The sequence below is a fragment of the Psammomys obesus genome, unplaced genomic scaffold (assembly GCF_907164565.1).
Source record: "Psammomys obesus unplaced genomic scaffold, mPsaObe1.curated_primary_1811, whole genome shotgun sequence".
In the NCBI taxonomy this organism is placed as follows: Eukaryota; Metazoa; Chordata; class Mammalia; order Rodentia; family Muridae; genus Psammomys; species Psammomys obesus.
In genome coordinates this window covers 14,238,699-14,256,365 of record NW_026596131.1, presented here as the reverse complement: position 1 = coordinate 14,256,365, position 17,667 = coordinate 14,238,699, and the positions used below count along the sequence as shown (strand labels likewise).

At 55.2% G+C, this 17,667-nt stretch overlaps 1 protein-coding gene across 3 annotated transcripts in view; it reads right to left on the bottom strand.

The window, feature by feature from the left end:
* Ccdc40 (coiled-coil domain containing 40) overlaps positions 1 to 17,667 on the bottom strand; it is a 40,176-nt gene that overhangs the window by 15,296 nt on the left and 7,213 nt on the right. For all 3 annotated transcript variants that reach the window (XM_055592548.1, XM_055592546.1, XM_055592547.1), the window contains exons 5-13: positions 15,409 to 15,556; positions 13,259 to 13,416; positions 11,972 to 12,055; positions 11,673 to 11,892; positions 8,257 to 8,414; positions 8,005 to 8,127; positions 4,535 to 4,656; positions 409 to 652; positions 146 to 328 (exon numbers count right to left, since the gene is read on the bottom strand). In XM_055592548.1, coding sequence (XP_055448523.1) covers positions 146 to 328; positions 409 to 652; positions 4,535 to 4,656; positions 8,005 to 8,127; positions 8,257 to 8,414; positions 11,673 to 11,892; positions 11,972 to 12,055; positions 13,259 to 13,416; positions 15,409 to 15,556 — 1,440 coding nt within the window. The remainder of the gene's footprint in view (positions 1 to 145; positions 329 to 408; positions 653 to 4,534; positions 4,657 to 8,004; positions 8,128 to 8,256; positions 8,415 to 11,672; positions 11,893 to 11,971; positions 12,056 to 13,258; positions 13,417 to 15,408; positions 15,557 to 17,667) is intronic.

The following is a 17,667-nucleotide window of genomic DNA, read 5'->3' as shown; positions in this document are numbered from 1 at the left end:
AAAAAAAAAAAAAAAAAAAAAAAAAAAAAAAAAAAAAAAAATTAAGTTATAGACAGTGTTGCTTTGATGAGGTTACAAGGGGCCACCCCAGAAGCCTTTTGCCTACAGGCCTCTGGGTCTGCCCTATCTGCTGGGGCCCACCTACCAGGTTGGTATTCTCCTTCTGCAGCTTCCGAAGGAGGTGATGATAGTACTTGGTCATCTTGCTGGACGTCCCGTGTTCCTGCAGCTTGTCCAGGATGGCGGTGTCCGTCTTCTGCCGTAGCTCCTGCTCCTGCCAGACAGCCTGCCGGGCTATCTGGAGCTCACTCAGGACTGCTGAGTGTTCCTGCAGAGAAGGAAGAGCTGTGCATGGGATGTGGCCGCGGGCATCCTCCCATGGCTCTGTGGGTTGGCGGCCATGCTCACCAGGTAGCCCTTGTTCAGCATCTCCTCCGTGTCCTGCAGGGCCAGCTGGTAGGTGTTAAACTCGCTCTGCAGGGCTTCCTGCTTGTTCAAGCACTGGACGGTCATTTTCTTCACCAACGTGGCTTCTGTCTCCGAGCGGTTCAGGAGGCAGGCCAGCTTCTCGTTCTTTTCTTCCTCCTTCATGATGGACCTCTTATAGGCTTCCATGTCACCGTCTATGGACTTGACCTGATGCTCACACTCCCTGCAAAACCAGAAGAGTGAAGCGGGTTACAGGAGAGAGCCGAGAACCTGGGCACCTGGCTGTTCTCCACTCGGAAGGATCTCACGGAGGGGATTCCACACGTAGAGAAATAATTTGGGGGTCAACTCTTTCTTCTTCTTCTTTTGGTTTTACAAGACAGGGTTTCTCTGTGTAGCCTTGGTTGTTCTGGACTCACTTTGCAGACCAGGCTGGCCTCGAACTCACAGAGATCCACCTGCCTCTGCCTCCCTGAGTGCTGGGATTAAAAGTGTATGCTACCTCACCCAACTTGGGTGCCACCTCTTAACTGCTATTTATTTTGTGTGTCTTCTAATTTGCTTTTCAGTTGCTGTGATAAACACTGACCAAAAGCGGTTTGGGGAGGAAAAGGTTTGTTTGGCTTTCAGGTTCATCATCAAGGGAAGCCTTGGGAACCTGCAGGCAGGAACTGAAGCAGAGGCCATGACAGAACGCTGCTGACTGCTTGCTCACACAGCCCAGGGCTGGTGTGGTCCAGGATTCAGCCTGCCCACATCAGTCACTGATCAAGAGACAGATGTAGAGGAATGTTAACTCAGAGCATGGCTGCTCCGGCAAGAGATCACATCCAAAGACCTTCTAGGTCTATGTGATCTGCCTGGAATACAGACACACCTTTAATCCAGGAGACAGAGGCAAGCAGATCTCTGAGTTCAAGGCCAGCCCGGTATAGAGCAAGTTTTAGGCAAAGAAAAGCTTAGGTCTAGGTGTGGTGGGACATGCCTTTAATCCCAAACAACGAAGGTAAAAGTTTGTGGAAGGAAGCACCCATGTTTGAAAATGATGTCTAATTGAGTGGCAGAAAAGATCCAACTCTAATGAGAAGAGAGAAGAAAGGGAAGCTACTTAAGGGGTAATAGAGAGAGAGAGGAGACACTTTTTACCAGGACAGTGATAGAGAGACGGGTTGCAGAGAGAGAACTCAGGTGAAGACCATATAAGCCAGAGAATGAGAAGGAGCCAGAAGATTAGAACAGATTGCTAGAGTTAGTTTAAAGCCAAGCAGAGCAATCCAGAGGCCAAGAGAGAAGCCAGATTGAATAAATCAGCTGGGAAAGGAGTGTGAGCCAGAGCTCAGTAAGGTCAGGAAAGGGTGAGCTTGTTCAGCAGTGAGCCTCAGAGGCTGAAAACACTCTAGGTCTAAGTTAGATTGTACAGAGGCTGAAAGCTTCCAGGACTAGGCCTCAGTTAGCAGAGGAGGCAGTTTTTCTGAGAACAACTCAAACAGGTGGATAAAAGTTCCTGTTCACAGATAATACGCCCAGGGTCATCTCGTGGGAGCAGAACCTCAACAGCAGTTCCCAGTGGCTCTAGTTTGTGTCAAACTGACAAAACCCAACTAGTACAGTGTGTGTGTGTATGTGCGCGCGCACACACACGTATGCATTTGTAGCATGACTGTCTTCCTCAGTCCCTTTCCACCCTATCTTTTAAATATTTATCCTACATATAAGTGCTCTATCTGCATGTACACCTGCATGACAGAAGAGGGCATAAGATTCCAGTATAGATGGCTGTGAGCCACCATGTGGGTGCTGGGAACTGAACTCAGGACCTCTGGAAGAGCAGCCAGTGCTCTTAACCTCCGAGCCGTCTCTCCAGCCCTCCACCCTAGTTTTTTTTTAATGTACTATTTATTTATTGTGTGTGTGTGTGTGTGTGTGTGTGTGTGTGTGAGTGCATGTGGGTCATGGCACATGTATGGAGGTCAGAGGACTAGTTGTGTCTTCTTTCTACTGAGGCACATCTGGGGCCTAAATGCGTGGCCTCAACCTTGCGATCCTCCTGCCTCCGGCTCATCAGCAGAGCCAACCAGTACTCACCACTGCAACTGGCTTATATTTTTAATTAAAAGCCGGAAGTTACTAGTTTTTGTATAGGGCCAGGCATGCACACCGCAGAGCAGTGTTCAGGTTATACGACTCTGGAGAGTCATTTATCTCCTTCAACCCTGTGGGAGCTGGGGATTGGACCTGAGCCGTCAGGCCGGGGAACAGGTGCCTTTTGCCCTCTGAACCACCTTGCTGGCCCCACCTTAATTTTTGGAGACAGGGTCTCTCAGTAAACTTGGAGCTCAGTGGTGTGGCTAGGCTGGTTGGCCACGGGGCCCCAGCGATCCTCCCGCCTCCATCTCCCCAGTCCTTGGAATGTAAGTGTGCACCCTTCGCTGGAGAGGGGGCTCCTGGTTAAGAGCACTGGCTGCCCTTCCAGACGACCCAGGCTCAATTCTCAGCACCCACATAGTGGCTCACAGCCATCCATAACTCCAGTTCCAAGGGATGAGATGCCTCCTGGTCTCTGGGTATGGTACACATGTGGGTCGGCAAACCCCGCCTACACTCAACAAATAAATAGGTAAATAAATATTTCATCAGGTGTGGAGGCGCACACCTTTAACCCCAGCACTCAGGAGGCAAAGGCAGGTGGATCTCTGTGAGTTCGAGGCCAGCCTGGTCTACACAGCAAGCTCCAGGACAGCCAGAGTCACATACAGAGACCCTCCCTCAAAAAACCCTCGCACCTGGCTCTCTTACCTGGGTCCTGGGGGTGGGAGTAGGGTTTGAGCTCTACCTGGCTGTGCCACACACGCTAACCATGGCATCTTCTGGCCCCTGACAACTATTTTCTAGTGTATCAACAGGACTAGTGATGGGACCTGTGGAGAACCATGTTTACAAGTCTTTGCTGATGTGGTTACGAAGAGAAAGGAACGAATCGAAGGGCCGGGCATGGCTGGAAAGTTCACCCGCCTATCATGCTGATGGTGCCCTGATCTAGACGTTTGCTGAATAGATCTAATAGGTCTCTGCCCCATTCACTTGGGGTCAGATAGGAGAGAAAAGAAAGCCTCATCCCCTTTAAATTGAATTTTCCATAGCATGGCTTACATAGTGCTTTGGAGGCCAGATAGAGCCACATAGTGAGATACTGCCTCAACACACACACACACCAAACAACAACAACAACCTGCAGGAGTGCAGGGGGGGGGTGTTCGGAACCAGGCTGCATCTATCCGGCTGGTCTTGCTTCTTCTGCCTGTATATTTAAGGTGAAAACAATCTTTGTGTATAACTTCCCTGCATAGTTCAACAAAGCTACCTTTGGCTTAGTATTGTTGACTGAAAAAAAAAGGTGTTTTAAATCCATGTTATCCACCTAAATGAGGTCTTGTGTTTTCTTTGTTTGCTAGGTTACAGCTGCACTCACCTCAGGTGTTCGTTCCCAGTGCAGGGAGCGGAACCCAGGCGCCGCACGCCAGGCAGGCCATCTACACTCACCTGCTCCCACGGCCTGTATCATTCTTTAAAAATTAACTATTTTTATTTGTGTGTGTGTGCGGGTGCGTGTGCACCCACACACCCACGCACCCACAGGCCTCCGAGGAGCCCAGAGGACAGGGTTGAGTCTCCTGGAGCCGGCATTCTGGGTGGTTTGGGGCTGCCTGCTGCCTGCTGCCTGCTGTGGGTTCTGGGCCTGAACCTGGGCAGTCTGGAAGCGTGCTCTGTTAACTCCCGAGCTGTCTCTCCAGCGCTCAGCACCTAGCAGTGAGCACCCGAGACTCTCCCTCATGACACAAGCCTCTGTGGGTGCTTGAGGGAGACAGCGCCGTCCCAGAAGCCACAACCACCCTCTGACCACAGCGCCATCACCTGCCCTTTCGTGGGAATTACAGCGGGATGTTGACACAACAAAGCACAACATCGAGGAAGGGCTGGGCTCCTTGCTTGGGTGGTGAAGCTGCTACCCAGCAACGGGACGCCTCCGTCTCCCACAGGGCACCCGTGTGGACCGGAGCCCGGGCTCCGGCGCCCCCTCCCTGGCGCCCCTCCCCGGGGGTGGTACCTGAGCGAATCCAGCACAGTCCAGTATGCCTCGTTCCGGTGCTTCATGCCCATGAGGCTGGTGGCCCACTGCTGCAGGACACGCTTCTTCTCCATGGTGATGGCGTCGATCTCGGTGATGGCCTCAAGAGACGGTGAGACACACACAGTAGCAAACGGCAGGAGCCACCGTCTGCGGCCCCCTCTCCTCCACATTCCTGTTCTTGTTTGAGTCAAGGTTTCTCTGTGTAGCCCTGGCCATCCTGGAGCTCACTGTGTAGACCAGGCTAGCCTCTAACTCGGAGACCCTGTCTCTGCTGAAATTAAAGGTGTCCGCCACCACTCCTGGCCCCCTCACAAATCAGCAGAGGGCAACAGGACACGGAACACAGCTTTGAAGAGGTCTGGGACTACCATGGAGCCTCTAGGCAGTTTGTGGGACTCAGTGCTGGGGGCTGAGAAGGACTCTCTCAGATAGAAGAGGACACACACTCCACACTGATGCCAAGGCAGGACCTAGTGACGGTCAAGATGGGGCCGAGGTCAGGCTGGCGGGGGGGCCACAGGGCCCACATCCCTGTGCCAGGTGAGTTCTTGCCCAGGGAGGAGGTGTCTGAGGCAAGAATGGCCAGGGCCTCCAGGAGGGCATCTGGCCTCGAGAAGAGGGCCCGACTTTCTGTGCTGGGGACTAGGACGCAGACCTACACTGCAGAAGGGAAAGGAAGTTCAGAGGGAGGGCTCCTTCCTGCGGGGGCGGGGGGCAGAGCTGTCCTAAGGTGTCATTTCCCAGGAGCTGTCCACCTGCCTTTTCTTGTTTGTTTTGTTTTTTTAAGACAGGGTTTCTCTGTGTAGCCTTGGATGTCCTGGACTCACTTGGATGTCCTGGACTCGATGTCAAGGCTGGCTTCGAACTCACAGAGATCCACCTGCTACTGCCTCCTGAGTGCTGAATTAAAGCCGTGCACCACGGCAGCTGGCTACACCTCTGTGCTCACTAGCTTGGAATGCAAGTCAATAGTGGACTAATTAAGGGGTCTGGACTGAGACCCCGACAGCCACAAGCGGGGCTGGGCACCTTCTGGGCCGTGCTTGGCAGTAACCTGTCTATAACCACTTCTCAGTTTCTCACTGGTTCACATGAACCGTGACCGTGTGTGGCCGTGGGCCTGCCGATGTCTGGGTGCTGAGGAGAACCAAACAGACCCAAGACTCAGCTGAGGACTCAGACTGGCAAAGGTGCCAGTCACCAAGACAAGTAGAGGGGGGACTCTGATGGGCAGTCATGAGGAGTCCAGGGTCGTCTTCAGCTACCGAGCAAGTTTGAGCCAAGGTGCATGAGACCCTGTCTCAAGGAAAAAGCAGAATCCGTAAAGGGAAGGGTCCGGCATTGGGGCCACACCAGTTGCAAGACTTCTGGATTAAGCATGGCCACCAACAGAAGAAAGAGACAAGAGACAGACCGCGGAAAAGGTCACCTGCCATTCTAGAGCAAAACCCACGGGCGTTTCTCTCTGCCCTATGCATGTTGTCACAAACCTGCCTGGCTCTGGATGAATTGGTCCCTTCCAAACCTTCCCTGGAGTAAGCCCCACTGGGGAGGAGTAGGAACCAGGTGGGCTCTGAGAGGTGATTGGGGCCGTCCTCTGGGTGATTGGGGCTGTCCTCTGTGGTGATTTTCGAACTAACGGAGGGCTTTTCTCTGCAGAGTACCGCTTGGCTAGGTCGGACCCACTCCCCATTCTCACCTCAGACTCTGCCATCCAGCAGGCCAGCTCCAGATGCGGCCCTTGTCCTTGGACTGGACTGGGAGCCAAGGACAGCTTTTTTTCCTCTATAGCTTCCAAGGTTGAGCTTTCCCAACTTACCAGCGCTGTCTGTGGTCTAATCCCCAACTCCTTCTGTTGCTGGCCATGCCTGGCGTGGCCCTCCGCCTCCCTGCCTGTCCCCTTATGGGTTCCCCATTTTTCCTCTTGAGATAGGGGCTCTCGCACCTAGGCCAGCTGAGAAAGATTTTCAGCTCCTGACAGTCCTGCGTCTGTCTTGGAGTGTTGGAATTGCAGGCGTGTATCAGCCCGGTTGATGCGGGGCTGGGAATGGAACCCAGGCCTCGTGCATACAACCGGCTCTGCACTGCACCATGTGGGAAAGGCTTCCTCAGCCCACGACTGTTTCTTCTGGGAAGTCTCCCTCAGCACCCATCCCACCATGCTTGTTTTTATAACCCTGTGTGACACTGGCTGGCCTGAAATTCACTCTGTAGGCCAGGCTGACCTCGAACTTAATGTGTCCGGGTGTTTTGCATGCCTGTTTGTCTGTGTGTGACCTGTGTGCCTAGTGCCCAAAGAGGCCAGAAGAGGGCACTGGATCCCCTGGGACTATAGCTATAGATGGTCGTGGGCCACCACGTGGGCTCTGGTAATGAACCTGGTTCTTCTGGAAGGTCAGCCACCATTCTTAACCTTGGCCCCTCTGTAAATATCCGAGTCCATGTGGACTTTATTTTAGTAGTTGGTATGGGAAAAGGTTTAAACTCTTCTCCAAGTGGTTAGTGGAGGGTCTCGGCACCACTAAACACACAATCCTCGGCTAACTAATAATCTGCCATGTTCTCTGCCCACTGGGCTGCCCGGGAGACCCCTGGAGCCCCAGCGGCTTGCCCGTCTGTTCCCGGGCTGGTAGCGCCTCGCAGCAGCAGCACCCGCAGCTTTGTGGCATGTGGCGACCTCTACCCGGGTATAGCCAGGGAGCCTTTCACATCTGGGAAACCGGATAGCCAGACTCTTCCCTTCCAAACAAGCCGTGGGTGTCCCCTGATTTGCTTTCCATATAAACCCAAGAATCGCTGTGCAGATTTAAAAATGGTGGCTTTGCTCAGACCTTCAGATGGGCACACACACAGGCTGAAGGGGCGGGCAGGGGGATGGCCACACTGAGTCATCTCTCCTGTCCCTCACTTCAGGCTACCTTCCCGCTCGCCCCCTCCATGCACCACGGTGACTCTCGGGTGGGGTGCCGGCTCTGCTCCTGGTTGCAGGCCCCAGGATGTTGCTGGGTTACTGTGACCCTGGTGTGGCCTCTAGTGGCTTCTCCATGGCCCCTTCTACACAGGGCAGGGACAAGGCACTACGTGGAAACAGCGCTGTCTGTGGTGCAGACAGTTGTCGCCAGGCCTTCCGTGCCACGCCAGAACCTGCCGGCACCACAAGTACAGGGAGGATGCCATTTCTGACTTCCCTGCAGGCCCTGCTACCTACCTGCTGCCCATCACCCAGCGGGTGTCTCCTGGACCCCGTGGCGAACGGCCAGGTGCGCTCAGATGCAGGGGACACGTGTGCAGTGCCCAGCCTTGATGTCACTTGGTGACTTACTGCACACTCGGCTGGTGGCAGTGGCTTACGGACAGACACGCTGGTGTTGGCCTGTTGAACCTGCCTTGCCGGGTGTAGGCGAAGGAGGGGTGGGGCTTCCGCTGGCTTTGGAAGCTTCTCTTACCTCGCTCACTGCTTTCCTGAGAATCCGAGTGTCCTCGGCCTGGGACAAGTACTGAGCCTCAAACAGGGAGACCTTTTCTTCCAGCTGGTGTGCCCTTTCGGTGAGCTGGTCCACGAACAGGTCCTGAGGAAGAGAGAGGGGCAGTAAGGAGCTGGCCACGGCTGAGGTCAACTCTCTGCCAGCAGCAAGGCTGAGCTCCACCTGTGGACCGTGGACCGGCCGAGCTCTTGCGGCGACAGCTCATGGGAATACCTGCTTTTTCTTTTCTATCTCCGCATGCATCTTCTGTGTCTCGGTCTTCTTCACCACGTGCTTAATCACGAGGATGTCATCGCGCAGGTCTTGGTCTACGTTCTGCATGTAGAAGAGGTGCACGGCCAGGCTCTCCAGCTCCGCCTGCAGGGCTGCCACTGTGGAGAAGGGAGCTGTCTGGTAGCGCCCACCCGAGGGGACCCTGCCACTGTGGAGAAGGGAGCTGTCTGGCAGCACCCACCCGAGGGGATCCTCGGGACAGCGCTCTGCCACGAGACAGGAGACTCATGTAACCCCGGCTGCCTGGTCTGCTACATGGATCAGGTCTCCTGGACTGGCCGTGTGGACCAGGCTGCTTGGAACTCGAGGGGATCCCCCTGCTTCTGCCTCCCAAGCGCTGGGGTTAAAGACCTGTGGCACCAAGCCGGATGGAGACGGATTCTTTTTTCAGAGAGTCTGTTTATAACCCAGGCTGGCTTCAAACCACCGGCTCCTCTGTCTCCACCACCTCCCCAGTGCTCTAGATGCAGTAGGCACTGCATCTAGACTGGGGACTGCCCGTGTGTGTGTGTGTGTGTGTGTGCGTGTGTGTGTGTGTGTGTGTGCGCGTGCGTGCGTGCGTGTGTGTGTGTGCGTGTGTGTGTGCGTGTGTGTGTGTGTGTGCGTGTGTGTGTGTGTGTGTGCCCGTGTGTGTGTGTGCCCGTGTGCGTGTGTGTGTGTGTGTGTGTGTGTACCACATGTGCTCACATGTGTAGAAGTTAGAGATAGAGACCAGCTGTTTTCCTCTCTTTCTCTCTACCTTACTGGTTTTTAAATTTCCTTCTCCTTCCTCTTCCTCTCCCTCCTCCTTGTCTTCTCCCCGTCCTCATCCTTCTAATCATATGTATAGGTGTTATGCTGTGTGTGCCTGTGTGTGTGTGTTTACACAGAAAGCTGAACTGTGTCAGTTGTTGGGTAGGCTGTCCCTGATGGGGGTGGTTTAAAGCGGGAAAGCCCGTGGCACTAGAGCACACTGCTAAGCCTTGCTGTAGCAGCAAGGCTTCCCGGGAAGGAGGATGGGAGGAGGCTGGAGGCTGGAGCGGGTTTGAGGTGTGCCCTGCCTCTCTCTGCAGTCTGGGGAGCCTCTGGCCTCTGGCGTTTTCTTTGTTGCGGGGCTCAGTCACCCGCCTTTGAGGAGCCATGCTCTTCGCCTGCATCTGAGGCTTCGCCTTTGCTGAGCCCGTGGGCCCGTGGGTCACGGCTTGTCAACCCACTGTGCAAGCCTTTCACCTGTGATGTCTTCAAGTATTTCCTCTGTCCTCCCCATCCCGTCTTCTGTCCCCCTAACGCACGTGTGAGGCCACTTGAAGGAGCTTGGAGTTCATGGTCTCCTCTCTCCCTCCTGTCTTTTCTCTTTTGTCTGATTTATCTGGGACAGTTTCTATTCTGTGAACTTGAGCGTTTCCCCCTCACTCATGAGTTTTTCGTTTCTCCAAGCGAAAACGGCGGCTGGGGACAGCGCCCTGCAAACACTGCCTGACTGCACCTCCTGAGGTGACTTCGTCCGAGCATGAGGGCCTTAGAGAGGCTCTCGAGACTAAGCGTGGTCGCTGCGGTGCCGCACGGCTCTAGGACACAGAAGGATGGCCACAGGCGACCAGGGGGAGAAAACTCCACCCACCACGGAAGAGAACGGCCCGGAGGACCCAGCCCTGCCGGCCTGTAAGGGCTGTGTGTCTGTTGATGAGGCGGCCCCATCCGGGGACTCAGCGTGGCTACTGAAGCAGGCCGCCTCCCTCTCCCACCTGAGTGGGCAAGGGTGTGCACCGCACACGGCCCTGAGCATGCCAAGGGCAACTTGTCTTTGCCAGGCGAGGAACTGAGCCAGTATGTCAATTATTCTTCTGAGTTTTCATTCCTTCGAGAATTAGTGAACACAAATTGATTTCCTAGTTTAACTGCCCGGAACCCATTTTCCTTCCCTGGGGTGTGTATCTCCGAGGTGTTTTTCTTTCGTCGGCTGGCTCATGGAAGTGACGAGAGTTCCCGTGCCGTGAAAACGTGGCGGGAAGGATTCCTGCATGACCCTGCCGGCTGTGCCCCTGAGCGTTGCTCTAGCGTTAAGGGGTGGCCCAGCCCCGCAGGGAGAGACGCCCATCCAGTCTGAGAGCCGGGGCACATGGCCGCCGTGTGGCGCGATGCTCGCTCCTTCTTGCCTCTGTTGCTGGGGGGTGTCACAGCAGGGCTGGGCCAACGGCCTGTGCCTTCTGCACGCTCCAGGGTCCACGGTGACGGAGAGTGGAGCCTTCCGTTTCAACGTCAGGTTCTTCCTTTGACGTTCTCTCTTGGTTTGGAGGTGAGTACGGAGAGGCTCGTGGTTAACACTGTGGGTTGAGTGTGTCCCCCTAAAATACAAGCGCTGGGGACCCAATCCCTAGTGCAGCGCTGCCGGGGGACTGGGGCAGATGGGGCGTGACTGGACGACAGGCCACCACACGGTGTATCACTAAACCTGTGTTGGTCCCTCCATATTGGAGCTGTGTAGCCGAGAGTAGAGTGCGTGCCTGGAATGCATGAAGACCAGCACCCATAGCCAGTGTAGCGGCACACGCATGTGACACCGGCCCAGGGGAGAGGGCAGCCGGTGGGCCGGAAGTTCGTGACCACCCGCACAACAGAGCTGAGGCCAGCCTGAGCCCAACACCCTGCCTCCTAAAATTAAAATGATGATGACGATGATAAAACAAATCTGCTCATTAGCAGGGTCTCAGTGGACCCTGTTACAGAGACACCCAAACAGAAAGAAAAGGCCACAGAATTCTCGCCTGCATTCCTCAGGGTTCAAGACACGCCCCGCCAGGACAGACACCAGGCATGCCGCCTGCTTTGTCTTGTTTGCTTTCAGAGTGTAGTTGACAAAGAAAGTTTTGGACATCAAGACACGTAAAGGATGAGCGGCCACTGGTGCCAGGTGGGAGGCCTCCCGCTCCCTGTCCACTGCCCCCTGGGCGTCCTCTGCTCTCTGCTCAGTGAGGGGGCGCAGCCTCTGCTGGGACACCGCTTATGGCACGCACAGCCCGACCCCACTCCCGTGATCCGGGGCACCTGGCCTCCTCTCAGCCCCTTTGGTGACTGCTGTCTCTTGTGCCAGGAGCAGGGCCTTGCCCATCTCCGAGCCCCACCCACGTGCTCTGCGTCCTCTGGGTTCACCTTTGGGACCACCACGGCCCTTCCACACTTCCTGTCTGGAGTCTCTACACCCGACCCCTGTCGGTCTCAGCTCTTGCTGCTCTGGTCAGTGAGCATTGGTGCTGGGCCTTCCCTTCCTAAAAAAGGTGGGCCCCTTCCCGTTCATGCAGTTGCTTTGCGGCGTCTCCAGTGACACCCAAGCACACATTTAGGGGACGGCCCCGAGTCTCGGGGTTCAGGGTGCTTACGCTTCTTTCGCTCCTCGTTGGCAGTCATGCAGGTCTTGTTGTACAGGGCGCGAGTCCTCAGCAGCTCCTCCTCCGTCCTCCTCCTCTCGCACGCAGCCAGGGAGTGCCGGTCGTGGCTCTTCTCCAGCTGCATTTGCAGGCGAGCCAGGTGCTGCTGGACCCCGTACAGGTTCACGCCCAGCTCCTGCCTCTGGTTCTGGGCCTGCTTGGTGGCCACATCCTGTGCCAGAGAAAGCAATAGGACTGAGGTGGGTCTGCGGGTGCCCACCAGGCTGGGGGAAGACAGGCCCCACACGCACCAGCTCTTGGATGTCCAGCTTCAGCTTTTCGATCTGCCGGCTGAGGTAGCTCTTCAGAGCCTCCTGGAATCTCACCATCAGGGGCTAAGAACAGAAAACCACAGCAGTCAGGCACTTTCCCGTCCCAAGCAGCAGTGCTCAGCCCGAGTTCTGTCTGCCTGTCGTCTGTCTGTCTTTCTCTGTCTGTTTCTCTGTCTCTGTCCATCTCTCTCTGTCTCCGTGTCTCTCTTTGTCTCTGTCTCCGAGGTGTTGGAATGGATGGGGGTGGTATGGACAGACACAGATGGTTTCTCAACCAAGACTCTTTCTGTGGAAGCCACAAGTCCCAGGCACCTCTGGGCCCATGCCAGATGCTGCAGAGATTGGGCTGAAGCTGTGGCTGCTGAGGGGACTTGCTGGGGAGAGGACGGGTGATGAACACAGCCATTGCACCGCTGTCAAATGAGGGCTCAGAGGATTTTCCCAGTGTGTTCTGGGATCCTTCTGAGCTCCCCAACTGCGTCACTCAAATCCAATCCGCCTTTCTCCCGTGCTGCAGTCTGGGAGGAGGACCCAGCGGCTGACACAGTGAAGAGAGAGTGACGCTACGCCTGCCTCCCTCCAGGATCCTGCATAGCCTCGGCACAGTTTTGGTTGTTAGGACAAAAAAGTGGGCGGAGACCAGATTTAGCTCATCCGATAGGGCCCAGATCCCCTACAGAGGATAATCAGGGCTCAAAAACCAAACCAAACACCCAGTAGAGTCAAAAGCAGAGTCCTGGTGCGTTTGTTTTTGTTTTTTTCAATTTGACACAACTAGAGTGTGAAAAGAGGGAACTTTAGTTGAGAAAACGCCCCCATTAGACTGGCCTACAGGCCAGACTGTGGGCCATTTCCTTGACTGACTCAGGAGGGTCCAGCCCACTGGGGGGGAGGGTCAACCCTGGGCAGGTGTCCTGGAATGTGTAAGAACTCAGACTGAGCAGGCCCTGGGGAGCAAGGCAGGGAGGTGCACCCTCCACGGCCTCTGCTCAGTCCCTGTGTCCTGGCCCCTGCCTTGAACTCCTACCCCAACTGCCCTTCGTGCTGGACTCTATCTGTCAACAGAAATAAACTTTCCTCCCCCAGGTACTGGTGTTTCTCACAGGAACAGAAAATAAACTAGGACAGCTGGGAAACACAGGAGGCCCAACCAGTGAGCACTGAGCCGCTGAGCAGACAGCCCTGGCAGTTGGCCGGACGCAGAAGAGCCCCAGGTAATCTCCTTCCTGCACAGGGCAAAAGCAATACCCTAGGCCCTTTTCTTACGTGGTCCGGGTCCAGAACCACCAGCTGGGAGCCCTCCTCTTCTGTCTCGTCTTCTAACGTTGCTCTTTCGACCAGGATCCCTTCATCAGGGCCAATGGCCTGGTCGTGGTCTCTAAAGCGTATCCTCGATTCGTCCTGGGACCAGGATGTGGGCAGCACTGCAACAAGCAAGCCGGACAGACAGAAACCGTCATGGAGGCTTGATAGCTGCATTCTGGGGGAGCGGGCATCAAGGCTGGCCCCACCCTTGCAGGACATATTGGGAGTTAGAAAGGAGGGTTCTCAGGCTTATCCACGGCTTGGGCACTGACTCAAGACATCTGGCAGAACGAGCCACATCCCAGCAGTGGATGGGACTCTCCGGGGGAGAGTGGGAACGAAGGAGGCTCCTTATAGTGGAGCACACATTTTGGTTCCCAGACCAAGCAGTTTGCTCCCATTTCTAATTCCAACTCAAAGCGATCCAGTGCCCCCTTCTGGTCTCCATGAATACTACACCCACAAGATCTACACGTCAGACACATGCATATACATATAAATTAAAGAAGGGAACAAAAAAGAAATGAAATCATAAATTGGGTCCTAGAAACCCTTGTCTTCGGTTGTATGTGATTATTTATTTATTTTGACACAGAGTTTCCCTATGTAGCCCTGGCTGGTCCAGAAATTACCATGTAGACCAGGCTAGCCTTGAACTCACAGAGACCCCACTGCCTCTTCCTCCCAATCCCTGCTGGGATTAAAGGTGTGCACTGTCACACTGGCTGCTGCCTAGAGCCGTAATCAGAACACAGTAGGTCCTCAACAGATGACCATTGAATAGATAAAGCAAGTAAAATATGCAGTCAAGGCCTGGCATGGTCCTAGCATGTGGGTCCTGGAGGCAGGGGAATCCGGAATTCAAGACCAGCCTTAGACACATAAGGAGCCTAAGCCATACCGGGCTTTGTGAGAGCCCGCTTTGTTTTTTATTTCTTTATTACTTTTTATTATGTGTGAGTACAGGTGTTTACAGAGACCAGAGGAGTCGGATCCCCCTGAACTTGCATTACAGGCTGTGGGCCACCCAAGGTGGCTGCTGGGAACTGAACCCAGGTCCTCTGGAAAAGCAGCAAAAGCGCTCTTAACCTCAGGGTCGTCTCTCCAGCCTCAACACCCTGTCTCAAACAAGACACTCCATACAAGCGAACAACATGAATAAGACACGCAGGTAAAACTGCGGGGTGTGTGGGACAGCGAACTGGATCTTCTGGATGCCCGGGTGGAGAGGAAGAAGGCGGTCCTTCGTGGCCTGTCGGCAGACGGCTGCATTGCTTAGAAGAGGAACCAACAAAGCCTGGTGGGTCTCTGCGAGTCTGTGACTTCACCTGCACCACCGGGAGCCATGATCCTGGCGTGTGCGTGTGTGTGCGTGCATGCGTGCATGCGTGTGGCCAGCTTCATGCTGCCATCCCACGGGCAGGCTGATCCATTGGGTGATGGCAGCCGTGGTCCAGGCTCAGGTCTGCACTGTCTTGCCTCCTCTGTAGCCATGTCCCCTGACTCTCTTGCTCTGTGGCCAGTCCAGGGCTTAGCGGCTCAAGGCTCCTCCCACTCCAGCTTTCACATTGCTGGGGCTACGTGTAAGGCACCCGGTCTATTTTTGAACCAGGACCTTGTGTGTGCCAAGCAAGGTCCCACCAGAGAGCTGCCTCCCTGCTGTCACCCCATTTTTTTTAAACTAGGCTAGACCTGCCCTATTTTCACGTCACTCGTAGCTAACCTGTGGCTTTGTGAGCTGAAGCACGTGTGCGTTTGTGTCCTGGAAAATACACAGGCTCCCCACCTGCACCCCACACAGTCAGGGGAGGACACAGGCGTGCCCTTCACGCTCACGGGAGGGCAGCTGTCCCAGGGCTCCGCCTCCACAGACCAGGAGGCAGCTGGAAGCTGGTGGGATCGGTCAGGGCCCTGGGTGCTGGGGCCTCATTGGTTCTCACATTACTGGATGGATCTTGGGGTCCTTGTCTGCACAATGGCTGCTACTTCGCTGGGCTGGTTCGAGGGAGAGTCCTCCACCTCTGTTGAACGTGAGCCCCGGGGAGTGCGGTGTCCCGTGTGGACCCTGGAGCTTCTCCTACACTAAAGGGGAATGGGCAGATGCATCGTACCTGGCTCTTGCCTGAGCCTTTCCTCTGTGTCCTCTCGGAAGTCATCAATATCATCGGAGGACGCCAGACTTTCCATAATGCTTAGTCGGAAGCGGTGTTGTGGCCCCATGGGAAAGAATCTTCGGCTGGCAGCCTCTGAGGATCTCGGCTAGACAGAGAATATCAGGAATCCATCAATGGGGCCTGCTCTAGTTTGGCTAGGGTCTAACTGGGTCCCCTCCTGCCCAGGGCTCTGCGTGGACAGACCCTCTTCGCTGTAGTACGGGTGTCAGAGGCTGGAAAGCATGTCCTGAACACAACCCTCACAGGAGCCTGCCTTTGCTCTGGGCTTCCAGCAGGGGCCTGGAAAGGGATGGCTTCCTTTTCTCTTCCCCCATCTAAACATCTTCCCTTCATGTAGATGTCTGGAGCCCCCCCCCCGAGACAAAGTCTGTCATGTAGCCCAGGCTGGCCCAGGTGCTTACAACCCTCATGTCTCCATCCTGAGTGCTGAAATTACAGGCCTGCGCTTTAACCCCTGGCTTGACGTGTATGTAGCGTTTGAAGGGATTCCTGCGGCTACTGACATGGGCCAGCTGTCCCCAGCAGCACCTGAGGCGATGCTGGCCCAGAAACAGGCGTGACATCATCTCTGGCCATGAGCTCCTCGTTGCCGTGAAGAAGGGGAGGGAAGACAGATACCCAGAAGCTAAGATGTTCACCCAAGTGTGTGTATCACCTAAAGGCAGGCTGGAGGCCATCGGCCTCGACCCCAGCCCAAGTGCTTTCCCACTGCTCCTCTTCAAATGGAGTAAGCTCTATCAGTCAGTTCTGACAAGCCCAGATCCTGAGGAACATTATGGAAGGCCAGAGGTCAATGCCTTGAGGAAGGGCTTCTAATGAGAAGCATATAGTCTATGCATACTGTGACCCCAATACTTCCTCTGGCTTCGTACTATCTGAATTCAACACGATCTGTATTTCTGTAGACAGAAAGCAGATGGCAGAAGGGAAGTGGGACTCTCAGGATGTGTCTCTGCCCTCTTGCTGCTCATCTCTGAAACCTCACTTCAGTGAAGTTTCTAGAAACTGGGTCCAAGGATGGGACCTGGAAGCTGGGTGTAGGTCTCCCACACAAAGGCCCTGTTCGGCTGTTTCTCGACTCACCAGATCCACAAAACGTGGGCTCTGGTTTGTTTGTTTGCCATGCCAGCGCTTGAACCCGTGTCCTCACAGCAGGCAGGCAGGTGGGCGCCTTAGCTCAGAACCACTGTGCATCCTGGAAGAGCAGGTTCGGTCACTAAGCAGAACCAAGGCTCCTCACACATGGGATCCCGCTGCCCTCCAAAGTTCAGAACTCTGTCAGCATTCGTGGGGCTGGGGAGAAGGTAGGGCCATTGCTTCATGGCTTGGGACAGTGGCTTCCGAGAAAAAGCCACTGTATGCTGTGGCAGCAGTGAGGCCCTGGGCAGCACATGTGTGTAGTACCCACGCTGGCCAGAAGAGGGCGTCGGAGTCCCTGGAAGGTGATGTGAGCGGCCACCACCTGGGTGCTGGGAACCCAGCCCGGGCCCTGTGTAAGAGCAGTGCGCCGACCACTGAGCTATATCCCCCTGAGTGCACAGCGGGGGGCAACAGGCTGTTGTGTGGACTGGATGGCACTGGGCTGACACTTTGGGAATGTCACCACTCTCTTCCCACCCGCCTCCGCTTCTGGAGCGATTCATGCAGAAAGCCTGACGGGGCCTAGGCCAGGAGAGAGGCTGGGGTGGGGACGGAAGAGTGTCCAGAGGGTGGAGTCTGTGGGAGGTGAGCACACCAGAACTACAGTGGAGGGCGGGCCTCTCAGCTTGGAGGAAAGGAACCCCCTCCTGAGAGGAGGGAGCCAGGGGAAGCCCTTGGAGCTGGGATGGAAATGGGTCCAGTCGGGTCCCACCAGCGTCCACACCAGTGTACGCAAACACGGCCATAAACGTGGGTCGGCATCCAGACTGTAGAGGGACGTGGGCAGCTCTGTGGGCAGGACCAGCCCTGCACACAGGTCCCCATCTGTCACTGCTTTTCTCTCAGTCTACGTGGTGTGTCTGATTCTAGGCCGGGGACTCTGCCGCAGAAGAACAGTGTGTGTGTGTGCGAGTGTGTGTGTGTGAATGTATGTGAGTATGTGTGTGATGTGTGTGTGAGTATGTGTGTGTGAGTATGTGTGTGAGTGTGTGTGTGAGTGTGTGTGTGATGTGTGTGTGTGTGATGTGTGTGTGAGTATGTGTGTGTGAGTATGTG